Source organism: Oratosquilla oratoria, chromosome 10 (assembly GCF_046742065.1).
Source record: "Oratosquilla oratoria isolate Oo_2021 chromosome 10, ASM4674206v1, whole genome shotgun sequence".
In the NCBI taxonomy this organism is placed as follows: domain Eukaryota; kingdom Metazoa; phylum Arthropoda; class Malacostraca; order Stomatopoda; family Squillidae; genus Oratosquilla; species Oratosquilla oratoria.
In genome coordinates this window covers 39,590,019-39,607,456 of record NC_134786.1, presented here as the reverse complement: position 1 = coordinate 39,607,456, position 17,438 = coordinate 39,590,019, and the positions used below count along the sequence as shown (strand labels likewise).

The window sequence follows — 17,438 nt, the reverse complement described above, 5'->3', positions numbered from 1 at the left end:
TCAATTTAGCGGAAGCTTAAATTAGCAAACTGCAAATAGCAATAACGAAAATGCTCAACTTAGCGGAAATGGTCCGCTAAGTTGACCATTTTCCGCTATCTGGCCAGACGCGCATCTACGGAATTAGCTCAATTTAGTGGAATCGGTCCTCTAAGTTGAGCATTTTCCGTCAACTGGCCACATGCGTGTCTCAGAGTCCAATGTTACCAGATGTTACCAGATTGTGGTGGTGGAGTCAAGGAAAAATTTATAATCTAGTATTTTAGAGGTATATAAAAATATATATATATATATATATATATATATATATATATATACATATATATATATATATATATATATATATAATATATATATATATATATATATATATATATATACGTACTATAATATATATACAATAATATATAATTCAGTATATGTATAAAGTATAATTGTAGCAGAAATATATTCAAGTAGAAATAGACGGTATAATAGGAAAACAAAATAATGAAACAGTAAGTTGATGTGAAAATTCAAAATCAGTACGCGAGAGTAATCACCACGAAAAACACTTCTATAACAACGAACTACGTCTTCTACAACAACGCAACAATAACGGCGTCCAGACTACTATATGAGAAAATGACCGAGAGGATTTAGCAAAAAAAGCTCAATATAGCAGAAAATTCTGCTACGTAGGGTGTCAAATACCGAACCAGAGTTAGCGGAAATAAACTCAAGCTAGCAGAAAATTCCTCTATATAGGGGGTCGAAAACTACCTCCAATTTAGCGGAAAATTCACTTTAGCGGACTGGACCTTGGCTGAATTAGTTCGTTAAATCGGGCTTCTTCTGTATATATATATATATATACATACATTATATATATATATATATATTATATACATATATATGTATATATACATATATATATATATACATATATATATATATATGTACATACATAAATATACATTACATATACATATATATATATGTGCATGTATGGATTCAATGCTGGTGCTTATGATGTCCCTGGGAATAATGATAGTTATGTGCATGTGGTGATTTTGCAAGTTGGACAGTGCAGTTGTCCATTTTCAAAACAAGTCAACCCCCTCATCTCCATGAGGAGATGCAGCCCTGAGGGGCCTAAGATCTCTTATCAGTTTCAAGTGCATTTCTTACACTTTTTCACACATGGAGAGTTGACAACTGGTGACTGCTCCCCTGCCACTTTCAGCTGGATGCAGCTGGTCCCATTCCAATACAACATAGACAATAATCCAGTCTCTTCCCAGAAAGATCTATTAGAGTGCCCAAGGACCATTGTCAGTTACTGTGGGGCTGTGGCTTTTCCACTCATTGGAACTTGAGTCAACAGGTAATTTGGTAAGCAAATATGCCCCTCAGTGATATACTTTTAAAATTTTCACACAGTCAAGCGTTTGCTTGGAGAAGCTGCAGTAGGAGAAGGCCCAAGTGGGGTCAAGATTTGATAGTATGGCCCTTTGAGTTATGGTCCTGGCCTTTTCCTCAACATGTTTTTGGTGTGTTGAAACTCACTTTTAGTGATTAATTAATAGGGTGGCAATTTGTATTTAATGCTGAAGCTGATGAAGAAACAATACACAAATATAATTGTACATGTACATCACACACACACACACACACACAAATCCATATTCATATGCCCATTTTGAATATACATATGTATACATACACATGTACATACATATAAACTCGTATCTATATACATATTCATATTACATCTTAATCAGTGAAGCCATCATATTGTTACACAATTATGATTCAGTATTGTACACAATCTCACATATACTGTTATGAATCCTTTGAAAGTCACATAATCACAACCAGTCATATCTGACCTGATAAATAAGTAAATGAAAAAAGAATTATAAAGGAATAGTAACCAGTCATCAATGTAATTTTGCAAGCCTTTATTTTTATTATTGTATTTGCATTTAAATATCGAGTTCACTGCATACATATATGTAAAAACATACATGTGTGTGCAAATATATATACACACAAATACATAAATATATACTTAATAGTTTTGAAATATCAACATTAAGAGCTAATATTTTCAACTTTTGACTTTAAGAATGGAAGGGGTTGTTTTGTAACCTAATTTCATAAGATTATTATTTTTTTTTCACAAGTTGCTTGATCACAGTGAAGTTGTAACTCCACGAATTTGCAACACAAACCACAGCTACACTTGAGGGAACATCTAAGTACTGAGGCCTCAAGGACGACCTGGCCATATCCTGGTGATGGGCATGGCTTCAAACACCTGAGATGTTCCTTTTAGGGGCTTAGGTGCTCCCAAACACAGTCACCACAAATGCTGCTTACATGTCACCCTAAGTTTTTTCCTTTAGCACAATGACCAGAGTAACAATATTGCATGGAAATAAAGATTACTATTATATAAATAATTGACCTCAATCTACAATATATATACGATCAAGAACCAGACAAGAAGTTCTTGGACATGAAGGATATCAATGATGATGACGAGGCTGCAGTGAAGGAGATGAGGGTTGCCATTGAATGAAGGGTTCAGTTGATAAGGGTTTCCTTACAGGGTGGGTTGGGGAGGAAGGTAGTGGCAATAAGGATTCGACTCCTGGCTGCCACAACCCTCTTCTGGAGGATGTACGTCTCCCTCTCGAGTGCTTCCACAAAGGTGTGATGGTCCAAGGGTGACTCTTCGGCTACGTGAACTGAGGACATATGGACATAGGTCAGCAGTGTTAGCTTACAGAAACCTTTTAGAAAATAAAAAAAACATAATCACCAGGTTTGTTGCTACTGTTGGGGGGAAGGATGTAGAAGCTACTTTATGAGAGAAAAACCAAAACCTCTACATTCTAGTCAACATAAGATGTAAACTACAGTGCTTGTAAAAGTACTCAATGCTAACAAACATAATTCCATGTTTTCTATGCTAAAAGAGGGGACTGGGAGGTACTACCTAAACTATGATTCAAGAAAGAAAAACGAAGGACAAACCAAACAAAAGGGAGGAGGTGCATACGTACGTTGGACTTACGCTCAAAGCTCCAGGAGTCAGCAGGAACGTTGAGCAACTCCTTTGCCTTTACAAGGTCCACTTTGAGGTTTTGTTGAGTGGATTTCAAAGCCAGTACTTGGTGGCGGGAAGATCTAAGGCGCGGGATCTCAGATGCACTGGGTCTTCCTTCATACCTTCGCACGTCCTCCTCAGACCACTGCTCAACCTCAACTTTTGAGGAAAGAGCTTTGGCTCTAGAGTCTGACTGCTGCTGCAAACTGGAGGCTTGGGGTTGCTGCTGCTGCTGCTGCTGCTGCTGCTGGTGCTGTTGTGTCTCTGGAAGCTTTGCTTCTCTCTTGTGTTCATCATCCATCTCTGAATCTTGTGACGAACTGAAGCTCGAGCACTCAGAGTCACGTGGAATGCTTTCGTAGCCAGAAGACTCGCCTAGGGACGGCGTGGTTCCCAATGATCCACTAGTGGCAGTTGGGTGGTGGTGAAGGGCCGAGGGCTGTTGCTGTTGTTGCTGGTGAAGGTGTGCATGGCTCTTGGTAGACCACGACCCTTCCCCTGCTTCGCTGCTGCTTGGTGTGTCAAGACCCTGGTGACGATTCTGGTGACTTAGGTTGGGATTCGCGCTAGCTGCTCCAGAGTCATGACCAGAGTCGTAGCCCTCGACGGGAGCTACGGCGTGTTTGGGCGTTTGTTGTTTACTGCTCGGGGAAGAGGAGGCCGGAGGGTACATGAGGGTACAGGTGTACCTGTAGCCCCGTGCACCCACTTTGGCTGTCTTGCCCCACCGTGTCTTCCCACTCACAGGACTGCCGGCGCTACTGCTGCTACTGTCTCCACGCTTAACGGCCCCCAAGGCGCCGGTTGCCACTGCCCACGTTGTGCTACTTCGTCCACCCACGTTGTTATTGCTCACCTTATTCGCACTTTGTGACACCACTCGGGAGGGAGACTTTATCAAGTTTTTTGAATTGCGATCTGGAGATTTTGAATTATCCCTACTCTTGGATTGACTTTTGCCTTTGGCATCTTTCGTTTTGGTATTCTTTTTATATTCGGAATTTTTATTATTTTGCTTGGCTACTTTGTAAGGGGTTTTACTTTTATTCTTACCCACGCCAACACATAAAAACTTGGACAGCTTTGATGTTTGCATCATATATTCCGAGTCTTCACTAATATTACTAACACAGTCACTATCATTGTCACTTTTGCCAGTGACAGTTCGTTCGTCGAGGCCCTCTACATCTTCGTATGGATACTGCATGGGGTTGCACAATACCACCTTTGCCTCGACATCCTCTATGAACTCAGGAACTGCTACACCGTTGGCTGGTACTCGCTGGTCCTCGGAGAGCAGTAGAGGTAACTTATCCGTGGAATCCGTACAGGGATCACTTACAACGTCGTTCTTCAGATTGAGTTTGGTCTCATCCTCTTCAGACACCATGCAGTCTTCAACGAGACCTCTCTGACCCGTCTTCGCAAGACTTGGGTTTGAGGCACCATCAGGGTGTCTGAGGGATGCCAGGTTAAGGAGGACGGAGGGGATGTAGGGCACCAGGTCGCTTTGCACGTCACAAGTGCAGTGGTCATCCTCATCCGGAAGCAAGTCATCATCGGTACCAATGCATTTGTCACTGGCCGAGTCATCCAGGGATCTTGTATCCTCGACGTTACGGTGAAGCCAGCCAGACTTGGCTGTTAGAGCAGACTCTAAGCGTAATACACTCGTGCCATGGCGTAATTGTTTCTTGTGGCAGTGTGCACATAGCTGTTGTTGGTCTTGGGGGACAGCTGGTTCGCTGCAGATGCTGTCTTCGTCCTGAAGAGGATCTTTCTGGTCCTCGAGCAGGGAATCGCGACTCAGGGCCAGAATTTCTGCTAATGTCGCAGCCTGGAGGCGTTGCGAACTAGAATGAACACGTGGACTCTGTCGAGCCAGAGTACGATACAGTTCGTGGATCTTCGCCAATTCTTGTAGATTTCTATTTGCTACGTCCTTCTGGAGAGCAGAACTCAAGTCCTGGCAAACTCTACCATAGTCTGTTACTTCGAATAGACTGAACGGTCGTGAATCATCATCCTCTGAATCATCTTCATCACCAGTTTCTCCCATCTGTGAGTACGAGTCTGCAAAGAGGAAAAAGGAAATAATGTATATTGTTACTTCAGTATACATGAGGAAAAAACTAATTCTGACATCTACGTTGTTTCATGTGAAAACCTCTAGCACAGGAGCTCTCAACCTGTTCTTATATACACTTTGGTACAGCTGTTCTTTAGTTTCCATGTATCCTCTAACTACTAACTTTCGGTTTGTGGTCCCAAGTGTGAAATTCTGTATGACCCCAGGGGGTCTACAGACTCTAGGTTGAGGACCAGTGCTTTAACACATACCTGTGAATGTGGAGGCGCAAGTAAGGTTCTCTTCGGAGAGTACGCGGAGCGGGTGATCATCGCTCGTCTCCACACTGACTTCGCTGATGCAAGGTGTATCAGCCAGTGCTCGCACGATGTCCTCTTCACATACCTGTACAGACAGAAGTAGGGTTAAATATTAAGTTTTATACATTTTGAAAGATATGATAAAATCACTTTCCTTTGAGGAAATTGAACCAAGGTTCGCATGTGTTCCTGGGAAGCCTTGGGTCAACTGCCAAAAGGCCTTTTATTCAAGCATTGTTGTAGCCAGGCTTGCTACCTCGGTTCGTTTTCCTTTAAGAAAAATAATCAATTTACTCAGTTTTACATTAAATACCTCGTACACAGAATTTATTATAGCATTCAGTTACAAAGAGAATCCTTGCAGATCTACAGATCTACTGTCCTACCTGAATGCAACAGTCCACGGTGACTACTGGGTGATCGGGCACCTGAACTTCAATAAGCTCTGTTGAATGATGGGTACCCGAAGACGCAACCGAGCGGCGTACCCAACCACGGCGCCTTGGGGCGGCATCAGATGCTTCTTCATCAGCGTCGTGGCCTGCATCGTCATCGTCCACGTTGGATGCAGCCTCGAGCTCCGGCTCTTCTAGCACGGTGGCTGTTAAAGAGAAAAGGAAGTCAAGTACGGCTGCAACATTGTTCAGTGGACACGAATAAGAAAGAAAAGAAAACACAGAAAGTAGAGAAGAATAACAACTTACCAAGGCCTTGATGTGCTTGACGTTTGCATTCTTCCTCTTCGCATGAAAGCAGTGAACTGAGCTCCTCACACTCCTCAGCCAGGGCTTCGCACTGAGAGCAGATGTCATCAATGGAAGGTTCTTCTCCTGCAGACGCTAAGCACTCCACAGGAGACGACGACCTTCCCACCATGGCCTCCTCCTCCTGACGCACGTCCGTGCAGGTGGAACTATTGGCATCGTCCGCTGCTGGGGGTTGAGCTCTGTTGGTGGTGTTGGCAGCGGCAGCAGTGGCACCCCCCTCTTTGCTGGTGCCAGGGGCCGGTATTAGGTTTTTGCGTTCGAGTTCCTCGATGAGGCTTGGCTGTGGCAGCTGTGGTCCTTCTTTTCCTTTCTCCTCGTTGGAATCTTGTCGATGATGGAGCTGCCCTTGAGTTCTTGGCGTTCCGTCTGACGGTGGCAGAGGATCTTCGCTCAGTGTGTCCTGGTCGCTGTCATTGGTCGAATCGTCGCAGGTCCTGAACTGTGTGAGGTGAGTGAAGCGCTGCTCGTTTGTCGGCGTGGTGCTATTACTGCACTCCAATTGGTGCACCACCTGAGCCGTCTGGACCTCTACCCAGCGCTCGATCATAGACTTCTTGTGGTCGTCCATGTAACCATAGCCCATCTGCGGTTGCTGCTGTTGTTGCTGCTGCTGCTGCTGCTGTTGTTGTTGTTGTTGCTGCTGCTGTTGTTGCTGCGGCTGTTGTTGTTGTTGCTGCTGCTGCTGTTGTTGTTGCTGTTGCTGTTGCTGTGATTGCTGCTGATGCTGGCCTTGCTGAGAATGTTGTGGGCCTTGCTGAGAATGTTGTGGGCCTTGCTGATTATTTGCACCTGCTACCGGCTGCTGTGGCTGTGGCAGCTGGTGTGACCGCTGCTGTTGCTGTTGCTGTTGCATCTTGGGTCCGTCAATCCACGTCTCGGACTTCTGCGCTTTCATGCGCTGCGCCGTTGCCACCCGGGACTTGTGTACCCGTGGTCCGTCAATCCACTGTTCATCCGACTGGACACCTTCCCCTCCCAGACCTCCCCCTTTCACGGCCGGCACCACTCCATGTGTCACGGCACCGGCACTGTTCTTGTACATTGGCACCAGGACATTTGGCTGCTCGTAAACATTGTAGGAGGCGAAAGGTCCGTGGCGGAGGTCGCCGGGGACAAGAGGACCCATCACATTTCCTATCCCTGGCTGGGCTGCCGCGGCCGCAGCGGCGGCGGCAGCGGCGGCTGCTGCAGGTTTAAAAGTCGACATAACCGGGTGATGTTGTTGTTGTTGCTGCTGCTGCTGCAACTGTTGTTGCTGCTGATGTTGTTGGTGAAGGGGCAATGCGTCGAGCTTGTGGTGAGCAGGGTACACGATCTGACTTACCCCAGGTTGGTGCCGGATGAACGTGTGAGGACCTATGGTCGCCTTGGCATTACAGTCATTGCTATTGTTGTTATTGTTGTTATTTATGTTATTGTTGCTGTTTGCCGTCGGGGAGGTTATACTGCTGACGGTTCGGGGAGGAGGCCGCGGTTTGTTGTGGGACCTGCTGCCGTTTGGTACTGACCGGGACGTGGGCGTGGGGCTCGCAGAAGCCGGACGGCGCCCGGACACGGGCGTAGGGGAGGCGGAGTGTGGGCGGAAAAGGTGTTCCAGCGACGACCCTCTCATTCTGGGAAGACCTGACCGATTGTCGTTGGTCATGTGGGGCATGAAAACGGGAGGGTGTTCCCCGTCCGTCGTGTCTCCAGGTCCCCCGCCTCCAATGTAGATCACTGTGTCGCAAGACTGTTCCGACGAGGAAAAGTCAATGGAAGACGAGCCGGCAGACGTGTCACCACCCGAGGAGCGGCCGCGAGAACCCTCCGAACTTCCGCCGGAGCCAGAGCCGCCCATACCCTGAGGAAACAAAACCAGTACAGGTAAGAACCTCAAGTGTTTTGTTCTACGCTTGACCCTTCACCCCGACATACAGGAATCCATGGTAAAAATACTCGCTAATCCTTTCATTACCGGATTTATACATGTTAGATTTAATAAACAGCAATGTCTTGGTTATAAAATCATTCAACTTAAAGGGTCACATGAAATTAAGAGTCGTTTTCTTGGTTTTTGAAACACTACACCAGAGAAATTTATCTCCTGTTTCTGATAACCGGAAGTGGAGTAGATCGAGGATAAGTAAATAAATGTGGCTAAGGGGCACATGTCGTTAGCCATTAGCAGATATAGAGAGTAGGCTGTCACATTGAAGGGGTTAAATCACATACTCCATAGTATTACTTTCTTGTCTGAAAACTGAACTAAACGATGGTCACCCAGGTCTTTCTTACTATAAACAAATATAGAGCATGTTATTTTACTGTAGGGGTTCTACAGCATAGTCTATTGTATTATTGCACTGTTTAAAACTAAGCTAATTGATGACCATTCAAGTCATGCTCACTGTAACCAGATAAAGAATATATGTTATTGCATTGGAGAGGTTCTGTCACAATCAATGTCTAAACCAAAGTTAAATGAAGATCACCCAAAATATGAAATTGCATTGAAGGGGTTCTATCACATCATTTATGGTATACCTGTCTAAAACAAAGGATCATCTTAGTCCAAATCACCCTCACCTTGAGCTTCTTCCTCCGCATGCGGTGAACCCTGGAGGCGAGCTGAAGCGTGGCGAGCGTCTGCTGGGCATGGCGCGGTGAGGGGGACACGTGGACCACCATGGCCGCATGGCACGTGAGCGAGTTGAGCGCCTCCCGGAGCAACGCCGTCACCTTGTTCTCGCGGTGAGGCAAGTACCGTTGTCCATTGAAGATGGCCAAGAGAACGCTGGTGAGCGCAGACAGGGACATGCCCCGACCTTTGCCTCCCACGTCGCCGATGTCGATCAAGTGAAGACGACTTCGACCTCCGACCACTGGACAGGAGACAGGTCCAGGTATGAATCATAGACAGAAACAGTGAGGGACACCAAAAAATACTAATACATCATTCGGTTATCAAATAAATTGACTCGTTACAAATATCAAATTGTGACTAAGGTTTTAAAGGAGTGATATATTTATGTTTCTCTTTTAGTGACTTCCCTCTCACCATCACTTACCTCTTCCCTTCCCTGACTTGTCAACGGCATACTGGTACACGTGGAGGGTGAAGAGGAGCGTGGAGGATCCCGGTGGGTCCTGGGGCACGACCCCCTCCACCTGGCCGCCCCGGAGTGCCACGGCTACATCTAGGTAATGAGCAGCTGCCTCTGGAGACGGTGCCCTCAGCTCGGCCACGGAGGACAGGTAGCCGGCAGATCCGCCGTCCCGGAGGAGGGCGCCGGGGGATGCCTCACCGTCTGAAAAATATTAATTCAGTTCACTGGACTGACCTTGTTTACCCTGAGACTCACACTTACACACACTCACTCACTCACTCACACACACACACACACACACACACACACACACACACACACACACGCACGCACACACACACACACACACACACACACACACACACACACACACACACACAGCCTCAAGTAGTTTTTGTTACATGCAAAGAGCTCAAGTTCACTAACGTGTTCTACTAATTTCCTTTGCCTTCAATAATGGTGACTTTGCTACCTATCCCAGTTAATTTTCCCATTGCTAAAGACATACTAAATACATACCAATGACACTTTTCCCCTTATATGGGGGCTGGCAGAGTTAAACCCTTACCTTGGGCATAATCCGCCAGTAGATCCCGAAGCGTCTGTCCAGGAGCGTCCACTTCGACCGCGGAGACGCGAACGCTGAACCGCGCCCCCGTTTTGCTGCGCTGCTCGGAGATGGTGCGGTACAACCACGCCACCGCGGAAGGCACGACTCCGAGCTCGCCGGGACCCGTGTGCGACCCCAGCATGGTGTACGACTTGCCCAGCAAGGGCGCGCCGAAGCAGAGGACGCATCCATCATTGCCGGCGATGACGGCGTGGAGAACATCCAGGAGAGCCCCGGAGACCACTTCGTTCTGGAGATAGAAGGTTTGTGTTTAGTCACTCTGTTAGGGATCGGCGACGGGTACCTACATAAGGTGGTCCTGCGAGGAGGACGTCAGAGTCGTCTTCCTGTCGCCCATCTTCAAGCTCTGCCAATTTCCTCCCTTCCATTTGGAGGTGCAGCCCAGAGGAACTGATACTCGGTCCTCGGACTGGGCCAAGATGTCTCTTTATCAACTTCGTCTGCATTATCTCCACCTTTAAACACATGAACTAACAACCCGCGACTGTTCCCCTCCTACTTCTTTCAGCCAGTGACTTAATGTCTCACACTAATACAGCGCAGACACCAGTTCATGGGGCCGAGGACCATTGGCGGCTACTGTGGAGTTGCAGGTTTCCAGTCAGCAAAAATCGAGTCAACAATTGATTAGTAGGTTAATTATAGTCTGCCGAGCAGTATTATGGACAGTTCACCCACGTTCGGTTGGGAGCCTGTGGGGAAACCCTCGGGTTGAAGGTGTCCTCTGCCACATAGGTGTGTGCATGCAACAGGAAAGTGGTCTGGCTTTGTGTGATTATGTGTTGTCTACATAAAGCACCACGAGATCCTGACAGGACACTACCATACTTACATATGAAACCTCGCTAACATCATCCATTGTGTGTCCACCCTAGGAGATTTGAACTCGGGTCTCTCACACGTGAAGCGAGAATGCTAACCCTAAGCTACCCGGGTCTTCTCGAAAGTTACATGTAATCAGGATATATACTTTGATGTTAAACAAAGTGTCACATTTTCCCTGCTGGTACAAATGCTTCATATTGGCTTCTTCCAGTTATCATACATGTGTATACCCATCTACAATGGCGGTTAAGTGGTTCTGTCGTGGTCTCTTGAGCACAAAAACCACGGTTCGAATCCCATAGAGATTGTTGGTCACTTAAATTATGAAAACGAGTTCATAATCTACAATGAGGAATACTAGATCGCACTACCCACCTGCGGGTCTGAATGATCGAAGACCTGGTCGAAGGCAAACATCTTGGGGGCGGCCACACCCACCCGAGAGTCCAAGGAGGGGACGGAGGGGTCGTGGAGTGTCACCTGTCGACGTTTAGGATCCAGGGAAAGGACGCTCTCCTCACCTTCCGTCAGGGACACCGAAGGAGACACGCGGAGGAGCACTCGGACCTGCAAGAGTGAAGTTCCTCTTAAGGTTGGTTCGGTTTTAATCATCCTGAAAGCACCACCAGGTGGTCTCCATTGTTTGCAGCTGTTTTTCAAAGGGGAAATGGGTGGTGGTTGTTATTATTATTATTATTATTTTTTTTTTTTTTAGGTTTACACCTAATAATGAAATTCCATGAAAAAATAGGGCCAGATAGAGGATGATCCTTTTTATTTTCTTTCATAATTCTTTCCAGGTATGCACAAAATTATAACGAAAAAGGTATTGATGATGGTAATGAAATAATCATATCATCATCAAACAATAATAGTAATAATAATAACAGTAATAATAATTATAACAATAATTATAATGACTGTGATGGTAATGGTGACTGTCAGGGTTGGGTCAAGGTGGATGTACTTGGACTGAAGTACAGAGTTTCACTTATTTGGAGTTTAAAAACTGAATGGTATTTGTACTTGCATTTAGACCCAAAGTAATTGAAAAATACCAAATACATTGTATTTAATAAAAAAAATATATATATATTGTATATAGGTTCTAGCAAACTTTGTGATGATAGATGCACGTATTTTTAATGTATGTCTAAGGGACTACCCTCCCTTAGACACAGTGCCTGTATAGTTCCGCTTTACAAGGGAAAATGAAATGAATGTGATTGTAGTAGTTTTAGAGGGATCAATTTGTTGCGTGTAGGAGTGGAGAGAGCGAGTGGTATGAGGTTAAGGTGAGACTGCGATGGGATGTGTCATGTTGCCATGGCTGTTCAATGTGTACATGGAAGGGGTGGTGCGGGAAGTAAAGGTGAGCGTAATAGGCATGGGATTGGGGATGGTTAAAGAAAATGAAGAGAAGTGGGAAGTGAGCCAGTTGTTTGCTGACGACACTACACTTGTTGCAGGGTCAGAGGGAGGTTTGAGGCAGTTAGTGACGGAGTTTGGGAAGGTATGCGATAGAAAGTTGAAGGTAAATGTGGGTAAAAGTAAGGTAATGAGAGGTACAAGGGGAGGGTGTTGGCAGCGAGTTGGAAGTAAGTCTTAAAGGAGAGAGGCTGAAAGAAGCTGATAGATTTAGGTATTCAGGGTCACATATGGCGGGAAAGGGAGTGAAGGTAGAGACAGATTGAGAGAAACAAGTAAATGCCTTTGGGTATAAAGAAGAATCATGAGAAATAGGCCTCTGGGAATGGGTGCAAAGAGATTATATGAAGGGGTGATTGTGCCGACGGCACTATATGGAGCGGAGACTTGGAATTTTAGAGAAGCACAGAAGTAAAGTTTAAGTGTGTTTAAGATGAAATGTCTGAGAAATATGGCATGGGTTACAAGGTTGGATAGAGTGAAAAACGAGGTGAGGAGAGCGGAGGTGGAAAAGGAGTTGACAGATAGAGCTGGAGAAAGATTATTGGGATGGTTTGGGCAAATAGAAAGCATGAGTGAAGAAAGCTTAGTAAAAGAGGTGTGGAAGGCAGAGGTAGATGGAGTGAACTTGAGGGGACGACCGAGGATGAGATGGATTGATGGAATGAAGAGGACATTGAGCAAGAGGGGAATGTCTGTTGAGGAAGAGAGGGGAAAGCAGGAGATAGGGGTGAGTGGAGAATTTGTATACATGATACTGTGAGGCAAGGATGGGAATAGGGAGGGGGAGTAGGTTGTGGTTTTGTGTGAAAGATATTTTGACGCAGTCCGAAGGGATTTCTCTCCGTCTTTTCATTTTTACATGGTGTGTGTGTGTGTGTGTGTGTGTGTGTGTGTGTGTGTGTGTGTGTGTGTGTGTGTGTGTGTGTGTGTGTGTGTGTGTGTGTGTGTGTGTGTGTGTGTGTGTGTGTGTGTGTGTGTGTGTGTGTGTGTGTGTGGCCGATTAAGTGAATCGGCCTTGCTGTGAATGTACTGTGTTTTACTGCATTGCTTCTGACTCCTCAGGGCAGTTAGCGGGATATAGGGATGACCAGTTATTCACGAGGGGCAAAGATGAGAGGAAGGAAAGGCTGGTGGATGGGAGTGGGTACGTTCCTTTTGGCTTAGCTACCTCCCTTATAAGGGGGGAAAGCCCTTGCTATATAGATAGAATATGAATTTATGTTATTATTATTATTATTTTCTTTTTTATAAAACTACCAGGTATGTTATTAATGTAGAACAGGGGACAAGTTTTAATGTTCTGATCTTACCCTTAAATTCTGCATCAAATTTAGTGATATTACGAATATGAGAAATATATGGATAGTCTTTTTGCATTTGCACCATTTACTTTTCTCTGTCGAATCCCACTTTTTAATAGTGCACTCGTCAATGTATATACGAAAACTACTAAACTGTATTTAGATACATAACAAAATAATTGTACTTGGACTCAAGCACAGTCACCAGCACTGGCGCCCGTGCCTTTGTCCTGAGTGGTGTCCAAGTGCAGTTCACAGGAGGCATGGTGGCCCTCGACCTATGGGTGAGATGGTGACCCAATCGGGGCAAGTGACCAAAATGACCCCCTTCAATCTTAACTCTCAGAAGGAGAGAGTCGTGCACATAGCACGGCAAGGTAGACGGGAGGAACCTGGGAGGAACCAGGGCTCAAGGGCGTGTGCATGGCGGCCACTCAAATTTGAGCCTTTTGTTTTTTGGCCAAAAATAGTCAGTTCACCGATTTGGCTCAAACTTATCCCAGAGGGAGAGTGTCGTACACAGAGCACGGCAAGATAGCCGGAGGGAACCTGGCCCCAAAAGCGTTATGCGTGGCGACCAGCCAATGTTGAGTATATATATATATATATATATATATATATATATATATATATATATATATATATATATATATATATATATATATATATATATTACTCATTTCCGACCCTGGCGCCCGTACCTTTGGCCTGCGTGGTAGCCAAGTACAAATCACAGGTGACCTGGTGGCCCTGGACTTGTGGGTGAGGTGGTGACCGAATCGGTGCAAGTGACCAAAAGGACCCCCTAAAAACTCAAAGGGGTTTGGCCAAAAATAGTTCACCGATTTGGCCATAGTCGTGCACAGAGCACGCTGAGGTAGAGGGGAGGAACCTGGGCCCAAGGGCCTGTGCGTGGCGACCAGTCAAAAGCACTTGGATAAAGATAACGGAAATCGTAATTACAGTAATAGTAATGATAACGGTAATAGTAATATCGGTAACAGTAATGATAAAGGTACTAGTAATAATTGTAACAGTAATGTATAACTAGCGATGATAACGGTAAAAGTAATGAAATGGTAATAGTAATGATAACGGTAATTAAATGACAGTAATGATTCCGGTAATAGTAACGATGCTGATCAATAATGATAAATATTAATAAAGTTGTCAATTAGCCAACTGGGAAGAAGAGTCATTCCTTGCTTCCACTACACCGCTCGGACTGAGGGCAATGAATGAGCCACGGTGCCTCCACATTAGAGCTGTTCATGGTAACATTGGGCTGTCCTCGAAGATAAATTGCTGAAGCAGTCTCCTATGCCTTTGGGATTGGAAACTATTAAGCACTTGAATAAAGAGTTTGTGCATCTGCTGCGGGTGTTACGTTCCTTAGAATGTTTCATTCCATGCGGTGTAAACATATTTTGGTTTCGGTTCCTGTACTTTTTTAGTTTAGTTATTTATCTAGTAAATAAATAAATAGGTGAATAAACAAATAAATATATAATTGACATCTGCACCAGATATGGGACGAAAATCCCGAAGATCGAAAATGTCTCAAAGAGGTTAAGACATATGAAACATAAGGTAACGGACGACAGCGGCGCGAAACTGTCCATGAGGATAGAAGAGCTGGTAAACTATAACAAAGCTATAACAACAGAACCATGATAATTGCGAGGGGTGGAATAAAAGGTGGAGTGAGGGTGGGTGGTGTGGATAAAAGGAGGGAGTGGTGTTGGCGAGGGATTGGGGGAGACAGCGAGGATGGGGTGGCTAGAGAGGTCGCTGAAGATGATATCAATGGAACTTCTGGTGGTCGTGACAGCTTGTGAAAAATTAATGCTAATTCCCCTCTTGCACCCCCGATAACCCCCTCCCCCCTACCCAGCCTTCTATCCCCCCACCCTCGCATCTTCTCCCCTTCTCTCTCCCTCCCTCCCTCCCTCTCCCTTCCGTTTCTCCCCTTTTAACCTGATTACAACCATCCTTCTGTGTTTACATTCTCAGTGCCCCCTCTCCCCTTCCCCCATCCCCACTACTCATCCTATACTCTTCTTTCACCCACATCTGCACCCATCACCCATGGCTAAGTCCGTGACACGCCCACCTTTTTACATGCCTACTTTTTCCCACGCCCATTGTTTCCAACGACACGGACATCGTGTCTTGACTAGGCATTCTGTTAAGTAGCTGGTGGGTATTGCCTATTCAGTTTCTTACCTTTCCAGTCATCCCTTTTCACGTACATCTCATTTTAGTCCTTTTCAAATTGCGAACACACACACACACACACACACACACACACACACACACACACACACACACACACACACACACACACACACACACACACACACACACACACACACACACACACACACACACACACACACACACACACACACACACACACAAACACACACACACGTGCGCGCACACATACACACAAACACATATTTCAGTTTAATCTTCTGGATTAGTCTAAAAAATAAATCTAAAAACACAAACGAACCTAAAACTTAGATCGATGAAGATCAAAGTCCGGGACGCCACGGGCGTAACTCTCTTCCCTGTACATTAGGTTAACACAATTAGGATAACAGACGCGTCAACATTCACATCCTAATTATCTTTGGGTCCAACCAACATCTAATCGCTTTATAAACGTGAGACATTTATTATGATTATTATTATCATTATTTGCTTTCGACTAATATCCAAATGCTTTTATTCATCTGAGGGTTGGCTGGTGACCTGGACGGCACCTCTTGTGGAGTTTCCAGGTCTGGAAGACTCTACTCCCTTTTCTGGATGGTCTGGAAAGACCCGAAAATGAATAAAATCCTTTGGAGTCTTCCGCAAGGAAATCTAAACATCGTGCTCACACGTGGATCCACGTGGGATTAATTAAAATCATTTGGCGGCAGCCAGGGAAGGAACCACCTGGTAGGGAAGGGTTTAAGTGAGATGGAGGTTAATCTCTCGTGGTTCGGTGCTGATGACTGGGCCGTCGAGGGAGCTTTTCATCTATATTCAAATGCTGTTGTGTGTTCAACGGGGATCGCTGGATGTATACAGAGGCGGGAGAGTGTATGTGGAAAAATATTGTGTCAAAGGTGGATATACACACAGACACGCTCACATGCGTACACACACGCATACGCACGAGCATGCACGCACGTACACACATGCACACACACATACATGCATGTACACACACGCGCATGCAAGAGCATACACACACACACACACACACACACACACACACACACACACACACACACACACACACACACACACACACACACACACACACACACACACCTTGGTTGAAAGCGCATAGTACAGGAGCATAAATCAAAATCATAGAGAAGCATTAGTATGAGCGACTCCACAGGCAGAATCATTGGAAGGGAAAATAGCATGACTGGGTTCACACTCAAGACAAACAGTTGTTTCTAATTTATCTAGATTCGAAAGGCTATACCAATATTCGTAACGAAAATGTCTTTCGAAAAGATACTACAACTGGGCTCCTGGTATCCATAACTTTCAAATATTCGGAACTTCGTTTTGAATATTGTAAAGTTCCGAATTTGAGAGATTCCCAATAATGGAGAACTAGTTGTAATTTTGGGAAGACGTGGAGGCTTAAGAGCCGCCTTGTTATTGATGGTAAAGGACAGAGGGGTTCGATAGGGAGGCTGTCAGGAGGCAGGAAGGGTACCTCCGTGGGATGCACACAGTTCTCAATATAGGGGAGTGAGGGGGGATAAGACCGATTGCACGCGCGCGCGCATACACACACACACACACACACACACACACACACACACACACACACACACACACACACATACACACACACACACACACACACATATACATACACACACACACACACAC

At 45.3% G+C, this 17,438-nt stretch overlaps 1 protein-coding gene across 3 annotated transcripts in view; it reads right to left on the bottom strand.

The window, feature by feature from the left end:
* Positions 1 to 1,018: 1,018 nt before the first annotated feature.
* Positions 1,019 to 17,438, bottom strand: part of LOC143029183 (uncharacterized) — a 130,960-nt gene continuing 114,540 nt past the window's right edge. For 2 of the 3 annotated variants that reach the window (XM_076191697.1, XM_076191698.1), the window contains exons 4-12: positions 11,170 to 11,361; positions 9,907 to 10,198; positions 9,300 to 9,539; positions 8,818 to 9,113; positions 6,190 to 8,092; positions 5,872 to 6,086; positions 5,438 to 5,570; positions 3,065 to 5,170; positions 1,019 to 2,735 (exon numbers count right to left, since the gene is read on the bottom strand). In XM_076191697.1, coding sequence (XP_076047812.1) covers positions 2,572 to 2,735; positions 3,065 to 5,170; positions 5,438 to 5,570; positions 5,872 to 6,086; positions 6,190 to 8,092; positions 8,818 to 9,113; positions 9,300 to 9,539; positions 9,907 to 10,198; positions 11,170 to 11,361 — 5,541 coding nt within the window. In that variant the 3' untranslated portion in view covers positions 1,019 to 2,571. Of the gene's footprint in view, positions 2,736 to 3,053; positions 5,171 to 5,437; positions 5,571 to 5,871; positions 6,087 to 6,189; positions 8,093 to 8,817; positions 9,114 to 9,299; positions 9,540 to 9,906; positions 10,199 to 11,169; positions 11,362 to 17,438 lie in introns of all 3 variants that reach the window. The other variant, XM_076191699.1, reaches the window with a different exon arrangement.